The 15,177-nt window shown below is 38.9% G+C and overlaps 1 protein-coding gene across 1 annotated transcript in view; it reads left to right on the top strand.

Moving 5' to 3' along the window:
* Positions 1-13,337, top strand: part of tspan13a (tetraspanin 13a) — a 44,563-nt gene extending 31,226 nt beyond the window's left edge. The window contains exons 3-6 of the mRNA XM_060824734.1: positions 986-1,066; positions 2,621-2,734; positions 5,036-5,146; positions 11,830-13,337. Of these exons, the coding sequence (XP_060680717.1) occupies positions 986-1,066; positions 2,621-2,734; positions 5,036-5,146; positions 11,830-11,904 (381 nt within the window). The 3' untranslated portion in view covers positions 11,905-13,337. The remainder of the gene's footprint in view (positions 1-985; positions 1,067-2,620; positions 2,735-5,035; positions 5,147-11,829) is intronic.
* The last annotated feature ends 1,840 nt before the right edge of the window (positions 13,338-15,177 follow it).

The raw sequence follows: 15,177 nt of genomic DNA, 5'->3' as shown, positions 1-15,177 counted from the left end.
TAACATTCCCAGCTTTCTATTGACAAGAAAACATTGCTACCTTCTCAATGTTCTCGCTGCTTTTTCCTTCCCTTTTCCCAAGCTATCAGCTTTCCTAACTCTGACCTGTTCACATAGAAATGGAAGTTAGTCATTTCCAAATAATAGGTGCAGAGTGTTTTCTAATTGCTCAGAGATTAAATGAAAATCAATGCTGTTTCTAATCCTCCAGCAGGAATTTGATATGTGACTGACATTATTGAAATTAGATATATAATTTTTATGCTTTCCTAAAATAATCATAGTTTGATTATAGTGTAGGAGGCCATTTTGCCTGTTGTGTCTGCATTAGTTGTTTGTGAGAACAATGTAGTTAGTCTCATTGTCCTCTCTATGCACCCATAAACTTTGTAAATTTTTTATCTGTAGATGCTTATCCAATTCTCTTTTGTAAGCACGATTAAAAATTGAAACACATTTCCAATCCTAACAACTTACTGCATAAAAGTAATTTCATTTTCAAAGTTATTGATTAAATGGCATGGTAGCTCATTGGTTAGCACAGCTGCCTCACAGTGCCAGGGACCCAGGTTCAATTCCAGCCTCAGGCAACAGTCTGTGGAGTTTGCATATTCTCTCTGTGTCTGTGTGGCTTTCCTTCGGGTGCTCCGATTTCCCCTCTCAATCCAAAGATATGCAGGTTTGGTGAATTGGCCATGCTAAATTGTCCATACTATTCCGGGATGTGTAGGTTTAGGTGCATTTGTCAGGGGTAAATGTAGACTAGTAGGGGGATGGGGTCTGCGTGGGTTACTCTTTGGAGGTTTGGTGTGGACTTGTTGGGCCAAATAGACCTGTTCACACGATGTAGGGGTTCTATGAAACTTAACAAGTTGGTTGATTTTTGAGAAAGTCAAAAATATTCTAATCTGGCGATTGCACATTATCAAATGCCATAAGACCCGCAAATGATTAATGTTTTTTTTCCTTGACTACTGGTTGATAGTATATGATCATTTTGTTTTTGGTGTTTGTGGTCCAGTTCTCCATCTCCTGTGCAAGCCTCGCACTGAATGAGAATCAGCAGGTGAGACAGTTCTCCATTATTTTGTAAATTCAGAAACGCTTCTCCATTTCTCCTTTGACTTGATTTGAACAAGCCTAAATTTCCTTCGGCTTAATTGTTGATTTGATGCATTGGATTTATCAACAAGCATTTTCTGTGGTTGACCTTCTCGGTTGTGAATATAAATCATATCCACTGAAAGATTTATAACTTCATTAATAGTCAAGGCTAGAATTGTGGGATAGGTCAAATCAGCTAACATTGGACAAGAAATGGGTAGGAAGGGCCACACTTTTGGGCCAACAGTTTTGGCCCTCATGTTTTTATTTTGTTCCCTATAGAAAAGTGTTTTTTCTTAATCACTGATTTTTTTTTTAAGAACGCATTGGGAGTAGTATATCAGAGATGTCTGTATCTAATGTTGCTAAAAGGAGTTGAGAAGTTGAAGCCATTTGATGTGCATTCATCAGGATTAGAATGTAAACAACAGACTTGATAAAATGAGACACTATGGTATGGAAAGAGGGTGCTAACTGGTTCAGCCAACATTAGCTTGGAGATGCAAGAAGAACAGTTAATTGCCAATCTTAATTCTCAGATCAGACAGTTGATTGGTTAGGGTGTGGCCATGAGAATGCAAGAGAGTTTGGCAGTCTCAAAGATTACCCCCTCCTGTTTTTGCATAAAGTTCAAATGAAAGAATTGCAATGAATGCATCAATTTCTTTAGCCTATGCACAAATGCACCACATAAGTGTCCAACTGGGAAACTGTTTCTGATGGTTCATATCCTATCCTGGATTATGCTTCTATGTTGCAGCATGATCGCTAATGCTTTTTGCCTGCAGCCTACTGGTTACTGATTCTTCAGTCACCCTTCCCTGGACGACACTGTGCCAAACATCAACTGCTATTGGTTTTGCATTCTGTTTCCTGTTACATTTCCTGGAACCAGCTTCTTTTCCATTACTGATTCTTTGGATATAGCTTTCTCTCTCCATTTGTCCCTGAATTTTTCATTCCTTGATTCATATGTTTTAATCTCCATTCTCTCACCCCTCCTCAGTTATAATGTGCACACTGCTATAACCACTGAGGGAAATATGCACCTCTGCTGGACCCTTGAGTCATGATTGTTGGTTCATAGTTCTTTTTCAATTAATCGTTAGCCTTCTATTTCCCACTGGATAGCCTCCAGCGCTGCACCCACTGATGATCTGCCCTTGATTAAGTTATTGCCCACACCAGGCTGCAGACTTGGTTCATTAATGCTTCAAGCTATCTGCATCCTGCCTACAATTTTATTGCACCACTGTTCATCGGACTTTAACTTTGGATGCAATTGCACTTTTATCTATGCCCTCTGTTTATGGCCAAGAAGTAAAGATAGGATTGGAGTAAGATGATATTAGAGGAGCTGTCTTTTGGTTAGTACATTATATTGAGGTTCTGACTACCTGTTTTATCATTAATTTCTGAAATTTCCACATAATGTCCCAAGACTACGTAAACACAAGTTCTTTCATTGAGGAGTTGCTCGATTAAAACGCAAGGTAATGTTATGGTTTTCTTTCAGAATCATTTTCTGGAAGTGGGATGGAACAAATCCGTGGAAACCAGAGGAGATGTGGAAGTATACTTGAACTGTTGTGGCTTTAATGAAGTGAACCTAAATGAAACCTGCAAAGCTGTAAGTGTGCAAAATGTAAATTAGAACATGGAAGCAAAATGGCAATCTTACCAGTTGTCCTTTCAGAGTAAATCTTTGAGCCAAAAAAATAGTTCCTGGTCATTTCTGTCCAGAATAATTCAGTGCAAAACTCTGCTGACATTTGGATGAGTGCAAAGCTTTACTAGCTGTACATCAATGTGACTCAGTAATATAACATTAAAGCCCCACAGTACAGTAAGATGAATTTGTACCAGTTTACACTAGGTTCAAATTATAGTTCTGCCAACTGGGAAGATTCCACTTCCCAAAAAATGCACTTAAGCTCATTCCTGTGAAAAGACACATGCTGTTGAAGCTTTTCATCTTGCATTCAATAAGACCATTTGCAAGAATACCAAATTCAAGGAGCAAAGCAGCACTATTTCTCTCTGAGAATGTTGATTGAATGGCAAATAGACTCTGACTGGTAGAGGCATTGCCATTGGAGAGTGAACTCTAAATGCAGACTGACAGCTGTTCGCAAAGGAAATTTCCTTCTGGGGTTGGGAAACAGACAGCAACACTATTTATGGTTGCTGAGCTTGGCCCTTGTGCAGAATTTGGTTCCTCTCTGCAACTTTCACTTGATTGTTCTGGGTACTTGATGCTGGATAAGAATGACTAGTCTTGACATTTCATGACCAGTCAGAGGCCTTCCAGCTTAAAATAAACTGCAGGCTGGAATGGAAGTTAGAGAGAGAAAGCATCAACGCTAAGGCACCCTCTACATTCCTTGTATCTTAAATTTAAAAGAAAAATGGCGTTTGTAGCCAGACTGCTGCAGTCGGTGAAGAGGAGTGGAATGGGAAATATAATCATCCAGAGAACGGTCAATGTCAAGAATGTGGTGCTGAAAAAGCACAGCCAGTCAGGCAGCATCCAAGGAGCAGGCGAATCGACGTTTTGGGCATAAGCCCTTCAATTGAAATGAGGCTTGTGGACCGGGGCTGAGAGATAAATGGGAGAGTGGAGTGGGGCTCTAAGAAACAGCTCTCTTTCTGGATCCTCTGCTCCACACTCGCAGCCATGAGCCGCCACCTGCTTTCCCTGCAGTCAGCTCAGCCGTGGCTTAGGGCCACACTATCCCAGACCTGCAAAGGACATCTGTTGCTTTACCTCCTCAGAAGGATTCACACACTCAACAAATGCTTTTTCTCCACCATTTCAGACATCCCATAGCCCCCTACCCCACCCTTTTCCATTTATCTCTCAGACCCTGGCCCACAAGCATCATTCCTGATGAAGGGCTTATGCCCAAAATGTCAGAAGCTGATTGAGCTGCTGTGCTTTTCCAGCATCACATTCTGTAGTCTGATCTCCAGCATTTGCGGTCCTCACTTTCTCCTAGAGAATGACCAGTGTCTGCTGAAGTACTCAGGCAGGGAGGATCTCCAGGCCCACCAGGAATTAAACTTATTGACAGGAAATTGGGAAAGTTCTTAATCTATCAGCACTCTGTAATCTGTAGACCAAAAAAAAACCTTAATCAAACTGATAAGATATTGGTAATTGGTGTAAATATGAATATAAAGATTTTATAAATCAATGTCACTGTGTTTGAAATTTGAGTTTTGGATTATCCAAACAAGATCACAAGGTTCTGATGCTTGTCTAAACTGTGTTATCCGGCATTCGATTATCCAAACAAAATACTCCCCACCCGTGTCCTTTGGATAATCAAGGGGTGTGTGTGTGTGTGTGTGTGTATATATATATATATATATATATATATATGTTATTTTTTGTCAGATACTTTTACTGAAGGCTTTGATTTGAAGACAACTAGTGTATATTGGAAATTTAAGGCTATTGTCAATAAATTTCTATCCAGCGTTTTTGTTTTTGTTTTGGTTTCTTAGGATGTTCAAAAATGCCCCAATTGCATGTGTGAGATCCTTAAAAATAATGGATCCATATATTGCCTTCAGAAAATACGTACCTGACTATTTTTGTAATAAATACATAGAGAGCTGGAACTCATTAACAAAATGAGTTCCGTGGTCTTCTCTTGTGCTACAAAGTCTTTGATTCCAGTACTGTGCACTTTGCCCTTGTTGCACCAAGAGTTGCCATTATGTCTTGGAAAGTTGGGGGCAAACAAGAAGGAAAAATTAACATTGAATTAATTTTGCATTTCTTCTATTTGCATTTGACAGCTTTGAATTATTGAATGGAAACTGTTGTAGTCCACCAAAGAAATCAAAAGTGCAAATTTTGTTGTTGAAAATAACATGAATTGTAAAAAAAAATACAATCACTGCCATTGTTCTCTTCTTCCAGCGTTGTGCTACTGCTAATGAATGTCATCTATGTGGACCCATCTTAAAAACCTACGCTGGTGAAGTACTGAGATTTGTCGGTGGTGTAGGTCTTTTCTTCAGTTTCACTGAGGTCGGCAAAGTTCTTATTTTTTTAAAGCACTTAAGTACTTCTGTTAACATTAGAAGTGGTTTTCACATTCAAGTTTTGCAAAATTAAAATAGTTTTTGTACCTTCTATAATGAGATCAATACAAAATGCATACTTCCATTGTTAGAATTCCAATTTATATAGCATGCATATTCAGGAGAATTTTCATAAGTCGTCATTAGCTGTTTAGTATGGCATGTGAGTGTTGCAGTAGACAACAAGATATATGCAGTGTCATGGGGTCTATTCTCAATAACTTCAATATTTCTAATGCTCCTATTTTGACAAGTTTATTTGATGAGTAAGGTCATTACCAGCATTTCTGTTTTGCTCCTATTCTACTGATTTCAAAAGTTGTTTGTGATGTAGCAATTGTGATATTTTCTGCAATTTGGACCATTTGTGCTTTTGTTTTTTGTGTTTTATTTTTGAGTGGAGGTATGTTCAGTGCTGGAGAAGTTGTTGCACTACTGCTGCATGACTTGAGAGGTGACAGCAGAAAAACTAAATGAATCTTATATTTATTGTAGAATCACAGAACTGGGACAGTGCCAAAGGAAAATTTTCAGGCCAGCTGTTTGTGTGAGCTCACCAAGTGAGCATCATGGCTTAGTGCCATTCTGCTGCCTTTTCCCCATGCCCTTGCACACTGTTACCATTTAAATAATCATTTATTCCCCTCTAATACCACGGTTGAGCCTACTTTTACCATTCTTGAAGGCATTGCTTTCCAAATTCAGACCACTTGTATGAAAATCGTTTTTTCCCTCCCATCACAACTGCTTCTTTTGTATAAAGCAAAGAACTATAGAAATATAAAACAGAAATTTGTGGAGGAATTCAGCAGGTCTGTGGAACAAATGTAGAGTTGTTGTTTTGACTCCAGTGGCCTTTATTCAGAATTGATAGCCTCTAGGAAAAGGTCGTTTTTTGCTGCTGGTGCTTTGGTGTTAGTGAATGGAGAGGGAGAAAAAGATAGCTCTGCTGCAGTTAGACTCGATGCAAGAAGAACACTTCACCTTCTGCTTGAGGATATTATAGCCTTAAGGCTCAATATTGAGTTTAATACTGTTAGAATATGAATACCACAGTCTAGGTCTCCTACTGACCTCCACACAACAGATCCTGTGTTGACATGGGTTACTTTTGGTAGTTAAACCATTTCCACCCATTTATAACTCCTTGGTTCTATTCTTTCCTGGCGTACCATTTCCATCCCTTTTGTCTGCCTAACTTCTTGTTTTCTTGTTGTGGTTCTGTTCGCCGAGCTGGGAGTTTTTGTTGCAAACGTTTCGTCCCCTTTCTAGGTGATATCCTCAGTGCTTGGGAGCCTCCTGTGAAGCGCTTCTGAGCTGATTCCTCCGGCATTTATAGTGGTTTGAATCTGCTGCTTCCGGTTGTCAGTTGCTGTCCGCTGCAGTGGCCGGTATATAGGGCCTAGGTCGATGTGTTTGTTGATCGAATTTGTGGATGAGTGCCATGCCTTTAGGAATTCCCTGGCTGTTCTCTGTTTGGCTTGCCCTATAATAGTGATGTTGTCCTGATCGAATTCATGTTGTTTGTCATCTGAGTGTGTGGCTACTAAGGATAACTGGTCATGTCATTTCGTGGCTAGTTGGTGTTCATGGATGCGGGTTGTTAGCTGTCTTCCTGTTTGTCCTATGTAGTGTTTTGTGCAGTCCTTGCATGGGATTTTGTACACTATGTTGGTTTTTGTTTTCTTTCTGTCTGTCTCACTGGATTCCCTTTTCACCTATCCATTCTCACCTCCCAAACCCCACCTCCACGTCATCAGTATAAATTCCATCTTTTCTCAGTTCTGAAAAAACATTAAATCTGTTTTCTCTCCACAGATACTGCCAGACCTGCAGTCTGTGTTTTTGTGTGCTTCTTCTGACCCCATCAAGCTTGATCCTTTTACAAATGAGAACAGTTTCTCACTTTCTACTCTACCCTGACTCTTCATGAATTTGAAAATTTTACTCCTTGACCACCTCTTGGGCTTCTTCCCAACTTGAATAGTCCTAAAGTATTTAATCTTTCCTCGTAACTGAAGTTTCTCATCGCGGGAGCCATTCTTTTAAAATTCGCCGACATTTCCATTTAATGTAATCATATCCTGTGTATAGTGTAGAGCCAAACTGCAAAACAAACTCCAGCTGATACCTAACAAGTGTCTTTGACAAGTTCAGCGTACCTCTTTGTTTTTGTACTCCTATGTTATTCAACTTCTGTTCAATGGATAATTGAATTTAAATATTGTTTCAGCCATGGTCTAGCATGAAGCAGAATTTTTATTTCTTTCTAACATGGTTACTCTTCAACTAATTCCCTTTGGAATTTCAGCCCAAGAATGTAATAAATGTATGTAACATTCTGCAGCTCCAAAATAACCAAGATTCGAAATGCCTAAAGAATGCATTCTGTAATTTATAAATCTTTTTTGAAGTTGCATCAGTTTGGGATTGAGCATCGTACTGTGCTACTGATCTGAACTGCACTTCATTGATGTCATATTTCTGATAAAAGCTAATGTTACAACTGGCCAAGTCTGATCTCAGATTGAAACCTCGCTTCATTGATCACATTTTATACATTTAATATGGTAGTCTTTCACTGAATTACAAGCACACACAATGCTGTAGGTTTGTCTTTAACAATGAAACAATTTTAATACCCCAATGATTTGAATATAGAATGGAACAAACCAAGCTATTTCATTAGAACAAAATTTGACATATTTTTGATACTCATGGCAGAGAAAAACCCCATCTATCCCAAAACCCTCACTTCACAGCACACAAGTACCAGAGAGAGTTCTGTTCTCCATCACATCTATTGGTTTGACTTAACTATTTGTTTCAATTCCTGGCCTTCGGAGTTTGATACCCTCTTCCACAATTATTCCCTCAACTGAGGTTAAGCATTCATAGTTTCAAATCATCCCTTCCAGTTTCCAAAATAAGCACATGTGGTCTGGAATTTTCAAACTAAAACCCTTATGCCGAGGTAACCTATTTCCTAAATAATGCTTTCTCCAGGAGAAACTGGTCATCCATTGGTCTTCTGTACACTGACACAAAAGCTTTCTGATCTATGCATTTTCCTAAGCAAAAGTCACTTCAGGATTCTGGTAAATCAAAAACAACCTGATACATTTTCATGTTTCTTTTTCCCCTCCGAAAACTCCTCACATCACAAACTATATTATTGCACCAGGAGTGCCCCTAGTCAGCTGCTTGTAGACTCATAAATTGGAGCCATTGTTTCCATACCAGTCAACAAGGGTCTGACTACACTAATATTTTCCAGCTCTTGGCCCAAAGCCCTGGACGCTGTGGCAGTGCTTGAACATGACTAAAGTTTCTGATTCAACCACTCTTTAAGGCAGTAAATTCCAATCTCGCAGCACTTTCTGGGTGAAAATATTACGCTTAACTCCTCTCTCAGCCCTCTATCTCTCACCTTAAATCTCTGCCCTGGTTATTGATGCATCTGAAAAATGGAAAAACATGCCTTCCCCTTAAAGCTCCATTCCTCTCACAACTTTGCTGCTCCAAGGAAAACAACTCCAATCCGTCCAACCTTTCCTTCTCACTCAGACCCTTCTACCCAGGCAGGGTTGTGGAAAAAACTCCTCTGCACAGTCTCTAGTGCAATAGCATCCTTCCTATATTGTGGTGACTGGAATGCTATGCAGTTCTCCTCTGTTGTGGCCAACTAGAGCTTTATACAGTTCCACCATCACTCCCTGTTCTTATATTCTATGCCTCTGCAAGTGTCCTTCTTAACCACCTTATCTACCTTTTACCATCAGGAGCCTGTGGATATGTATATCAAGGTCCCTTTGATCTTCAGTGCTCTCGGGGTCATGTAATCCTTTGCCCTGTTAGTCATCTCAGAGTGCACTATCTCTCACTTTTCAGGATTGAATTCCATTTGTCACTGCCCGGTTTGACTGATCAGCTGGTTGATATCCTCCTCATTATTTACCACACTGCACTTATTTGTGTAATCTGCAAATTTCTTGATTGTACACCCAACATTTATACCCAAATTAAACGTGTGCACCACAAGCTGTAAGGACACTGTGGAGCCCTACGGAAAACAAAATTCTCATCACAGGGACATCCCTCTACCATCATCTTCTGTTTCTTGTCTCTCAGCCAGTTTTTGATCCAATGTGCCATGTGCTGTTACTTTTATTTTGACTAGCCTGGGCCATGAGGGACGAAATCAGAAGCTTTGCATAAATCCATGAACGCCACACCATTTGCATTATTCTCATCAACACTCCTGGTTACCTCCTCACAAAAAATTTAATTTGTCTCTTTCCTTTTGCAAATCCGTGGTGATGATCCCCAATTAGCCCTATAGAAAGCATATCTGGGGATTTAATAAATGCTAATTAAAGAGATGTGGAATAGGTATTTTGCATTGGTCTTTACTACAGGGAAACCGATTAACATCCCAGGAATAACCATAAATCCAGAAATGGACAGGAAGTCTTCAAAAATGTTATAAGGCAAGTGGTTGGAGAGCAAATTGTTAAAGCTAACTAGTCCTCAGGTCTTGCTGGGCCTCCTGTTAAGGTCTTAAAAGAACTAGCTTGTGAGATAGTTGATGCATTGGTTTTCATTTTCCAAATTGCCTTGATTCAAGAAAGATTCTACTAGATTGGAAAGTAATGAATGTAACTCTTCCACTCAACAAGGGAGGGAGACGGAAACTGCAAACCAATTAGCTTCATGTTTCTTGTAGGGAAAATGGTAGAAACTGTTATTAAAGCTATTATAGCAAGGTGCCTAGTGAAGCTGAAGATAATTAGGCAGAGTCAATGGTTTTGGGAACAAGAACTTCCAAGAAATAGTCCTTTACCCAAAGCATATATTATCAGCAAATATACTCTTTAGGTTTCCACAAGGCAGTTGCTAAAGTGCCACATCCTGAAATTATTGGTGTCGGGGATGATGGAATGGCATGGATAAAGAAAGTAGACAAGTCATTTTCTGTTTGGCAACATAGAATAAGTGATGTGGCACAAAAATCAGTGCTTGGCTTTATCTTACAATGTATATAAATGACATAGATAAAATGATAAAAGCTATGCTTGTTAAATTTGCTGATGATACAAGATTAGGTAGAAATGTACATTTTGAAAAGGACATAAGGAAGCTGCAAGGGGATGTAGATAGGGTAATTGGGTAGGTAAAGATCTGGCAACTGGAGTGCAATGTGGGAATTGAATATAAAACTAGAGAGATGATGCTTCAGCTATACAGTTAATTGGTGAGACCATATCTAGATTATTGTGTAACAAAGTTAAAAATCACACAACACCAGGTTATAGTCCAACAGGTTTAATTGGAAGCACTAGCTTTTGGGCCGCCGCTCCTTCATCAGGTGGTAGTGATGAAGGAGCCACCTGATGAAGGAGCGTCACTCCAAAAGCTAGTGCTTCCAATTAAACCTGTTGGACTATAACCTGGTGTGTGATTTTTAACTCTGTACACCCCAGTCCGACACCGTCATCTCCAAATCATGGATTATTGTGTACAGTATTGTTCTCCTTGTTTAAGGAAGCATGTAAATTTATTGGACATGGTTTGGAGAAAGATTACTAGACAAATACCTGGAGTGGATGGGTTGCCTTATGTTGGAAAGGAGAGGCTTTTATCGGCTGGAGTTTAGAAGAATGAAAGGCCATGTGATTGAAGCATAAAGATGCCATGACAAGGTGAATGTGGAAAGAATGCTTCCCCTAGAGTCAGTTTAAACTGTTCAAAAATTAAAGTTCACCCATTTAAGACAGAAAAGGAAAAGTGTTTTCTCGCAGGAATGAGAGGCTTTGGAACACTCTTCTTTGAAAGGCAATTTAAATTCCTTGATTCTTTGTAACCCAGTGCTGGTAGATTCTTGTTGAGTATATAGGTGAAAATTTATTGTGGCTAGGTAGGAATATGGAGGAATCGAACTAGCCATGATCGTTCTTAATGCTGGAGCAGGCTCAAATTGCCTGCTTCTGCTCCTAATTCATATGTATGTATATTCATATGTATCTTTTAGACTGTATTTCACTCTTTGAGAATTGCAATTCTATCATGTCACTTTGGAGCTATATGAAACCCAAGAGAAAGCTCCGTTGGTGTATATTTTACAGCTTGGGCACACATGGGTACAATTTAGACACACAATCTCAGTCAGTGCTTTTCTGACCAGATGATGTAAGCCAGGCCTGCTTTTAAGGCAGCAATGGTCACTGTGGAGCTCTAACCAGTTTATAACAGCTGGGCTCCTGCTCTTGCCAGCTCCCTCCTCTTGGTTCTCACTGTCACAACAATTATTAAGCATGGAAATGGGGCTACTGTGAGGAAAAAGTTTGAGAAGCACTGGTCTAAGCACAAAGAGTAAACACAGATTTTATGCTCAGTAGAAAAGTGATTAATGAGGAGTTACCTGCCTATTTCATTTCATTTAATTATTTTTCACTGTTGCTTCCCTGCTTCATCCTTTTTAAACTATGCAACAATTGTTAATTATTTTCATTGTCATACATGTGATTATATAAAAGTTTACCACTTTTCTTGAAGTTTCAACTTTAACCTTTTAATCAAGTTGTTCATGCACATTATCTCTTTGGTAATTTACAAATGTGTTTGTTTCAGATCCTGGGTGTGTGGTTAACACATAGATATAGGAACCAGAAAGATCCACGAGCAAATCCAAGTGCTTTCCTGTAGGAGAACTCTTCAGAAACATCACACCACTGGAATACTGTACTACTGAAGCCTCCTGTGTTGTTTTTGTTGATGAGGCTTTCAATATCTAGAACTCCACCAGCTTGCAAGACATGTATTTCACCTGGGATAAGCATTTTCATTCAGTTATTGCTTTCTGTTGTATGAAACTTATAACTGATCTTTGTTGACCACTAATAGCATTCAAAGTTGAGGAATGCACTGCTGTTTATTGTTGTCTGGAGCCTAATCTTCATCACAGGCATTTGGTTAGCACAAGAAAAGCTGCCTTTTCAAAACTTTGTGTTGATTCTTAGAAAAGCACCACACTAATGAGATTGAAAATTAACACCAAAGGAAATAAGGCTCACAACATTATTTGATATTACAGTCCCTTAAAACTATAGTAGTGTATAATGACATAATTCTAATTTTTCATTTTTCCATTTTCCATTAGTGCATAGTTAACTAATAGTAAGGATATTTTGTTTGATCGGACAATAATCATAATTAATGTTAAGCAAATTAAATTGTAAATACTATAAATGCATTTTCTTTTTGTGCAGTAACTTGGTGGAGCCATTTGTTTTTGTAAGCTCATGTTGCATTTGAGTTTTCAGAAGGCATCTCTAGATCTGTTTCTGTCTCTGAAAATTGAAAAGTTTAGTTTTACGTATGGATCTCATGATCCATTGTGAGCAATACTAGCTGAAAGAAATGCATTTCTTGCTGCTTAATGATCTTCAGACTTCAAAAGCATTTGCAGAATTTTGTGCATTTGTTTGTGGAAAGCTCATTTCTTTGATGGTTCAGTCAACAGTGGCCGATTTATTTCCCTAGCTTATTTGGAACTGCTTACAATTGCCTGTGTGATTTAATGTGAAGTTTTGTTGTAGCACCGCACTACCCTGATGATTACTGATAAATTTAATATACTGTGATTTTTTTTTTGCTCTGCATTTTGGTGGTAATACTTTTAATCTATTAATACTTGTTTAAAGAATTGTTTTGATTTCAAACAAAAACCTGTTTTGCTTCAAGTGCGTATAGTAAAGGTGGTTCACTAGAAATATAGCTAATTTAGAAACAAATCACGTAAGTTGAGTTTGCAACACATTTGTTTTTCTCTACACAATGAGGAATTACTTTTATTTGGATATTTAAGATATTGATTATTGTGCAATTTTGCTCATGACATAACTGTGCCCAGACCTGTGTATATTTGACGGCTTGGTATCTTAGTATGTTTATGAATGTAGGCCAAACCATTAATTGTTCTTAACACTGGAGAGACACAGCAGTGATTTAACATGTCTCACGGGAAAAATGCTAATGTGGAGAAAATTGCTACTGTATTTATGGGATTTGTAAAATTTGGGAATATGGATAAGTTGTGGACTCCAGCCATTAAAGTTTCATTTATGTGGGTGGATGAAGTGAATGCTTTCCTTTTAATTTCTTTGTGTTTAACTGTAGTTTATTCTTATCCATTGTTAGAATGTTTGACAAGCCAGCAACACCCACATCCCATAAATGAATTTTCAAAAAAAACTTGCACCAAAATAATGAACAGATCTGATCATTTTTTTGCTGTCTGTTTAATGTGGCTAATTCCATGTTTTAACAATAGGATAAGCCAAGAACTTAGTGAATAACAGAACAGGCTCAAACAGCCTGCGGCTAATTCCTATGTTTTTATGCATATATCTACATCTAAGGATTTAGCAGTCATTTACCTTGTTATCCAGAGTTTTGCAGGAGGAATTACAGCCTCTGCTAATACATGTGCCCTTATTCAGTCATATTAGCCTATCGCTCATCCATGTCAAAACCTGCTGGAACTGCATTAAACATGATGTCCCCACTCCTATAATCCATGTTCTGCCCAATAAAAGAAAATGTGCCAAATGCTGCCAAGACCACCCTGTCCATCTGTGATTCCACTTCCAAGGAACTATGCATTTGCACCCCTAAGTCTCTTTGTTCAGTAACATTCCCCAGGGCCCTAATATAGGAGTTCTGCCCTGCGTTTGCCTTACCAAAATGCAGCATGTCACATTTATCTAAACTAAACACCATGTGCCACTCTACTGCTCATTGGCCCTTACGATCAGGGTTCCGTTGCACTCTGAAATAGTCTTCACTGTCCACTATACCACCTATTTTGGTGTCATCTGTAAAATTACTAACCATGCTCCCTATATTCACATCCAAATTATTTCATATAAATGACAAAAAGCAGCAGACTCAGCACCAATCCCAGTGGCCATCGGATGGTAACATGTCTCCTGTCAGAAAAGCAACTCTCCACTACTACTTTGTTCATTGCCAACTTTATATCAAATTGGCTAGTTCCTCAGATGCTGTAGGTTGGAATCAAAGCTAAATTCCACCATTAATCAAGTCATATGGGACATTGCTAAGACCACTTTCAAAATGCTGTGTAGAATTCTGATTGCCCCTTTAAAAGAATAATGTTGTTAAATTTGAGAGGGTGCAGAAAAGATTTACAAGGACATTGCTGGGACTAGACGGTTTGAGTTATAGGGAGACGCTGAATAGAATGGGGCTTTTTTCCCTGGTGGTCAGAGGCTGAAGGGTGACCTTTATAGAGATTGAAAAATCATGAGGGGCATGGATGCGTGAATAGCCAAGGTCTCATTCCTAAGGTGGGAGTGTACACACACACAGGGCATAGGTTTAATGTGAGAGGAGAAAGACTTAAAAGGCATGTGAGGGGTAACTTTTTGTGAAGAGGGTCTTGCATGTGTGGAATGAACTGCCAGAGGAAGTAGTGGAGGTGGGTCCAATCACAATATTTAAAAGGCACCTGATGGGTATATGAATAGGAAGAGTTTAGAGGGTCATGGGCCAAATGCTGGCAAGTAGGACGAGGTCAGATTGGAATATCTGGTCAGTATGGACAAGTTGAATTGCAGGGTTTGCTTCTGTGCTGTACACTGAGTCTATTCAAGTCTCTTAAGCTGGGTTATACCATTTTCAAATTATTGTGATTGATCATGTCACCTTGAAACCAATTAAATGTAAAAAGGAAAGTGTGCCCATTCATCAGGAATTGACACTGGTTTGTCATTAAACCACTGACAAACATGCACTTTAAATCCCTTAGCCTTACAGGTACATGAAAATATTAGCATTACAAACTATCATAAAATCAGTGAATGCTTTAGCACCATTTAACTGAGCGCACTTCAACAGATGTAACTCCAACAACAGGAAGTAGAGATTCAGAAGTAGCATTACAACAGAAAGCCA

Source organism: Hemiscyllium ocellatum, chromosome 5, assembly GCF_020745735.1.
Source record: "Hemiscyllium ocellatum isolate sHemOce1 chromosome 5, sHemOce1.pat.X.cur, whole genome shotgun sequence".
NCBI lineage: Eukaryota > Metazoa > Chordata > Chondrichthyes > Orectolobiformes > Hemiscylliidae > Hemiscyllium > Hemiscyllium ocellatum.
Note: the sequence above shows the minus strand (reverse complement) of the source record. Positions and strands in the feature narration are given on the sequence as shown.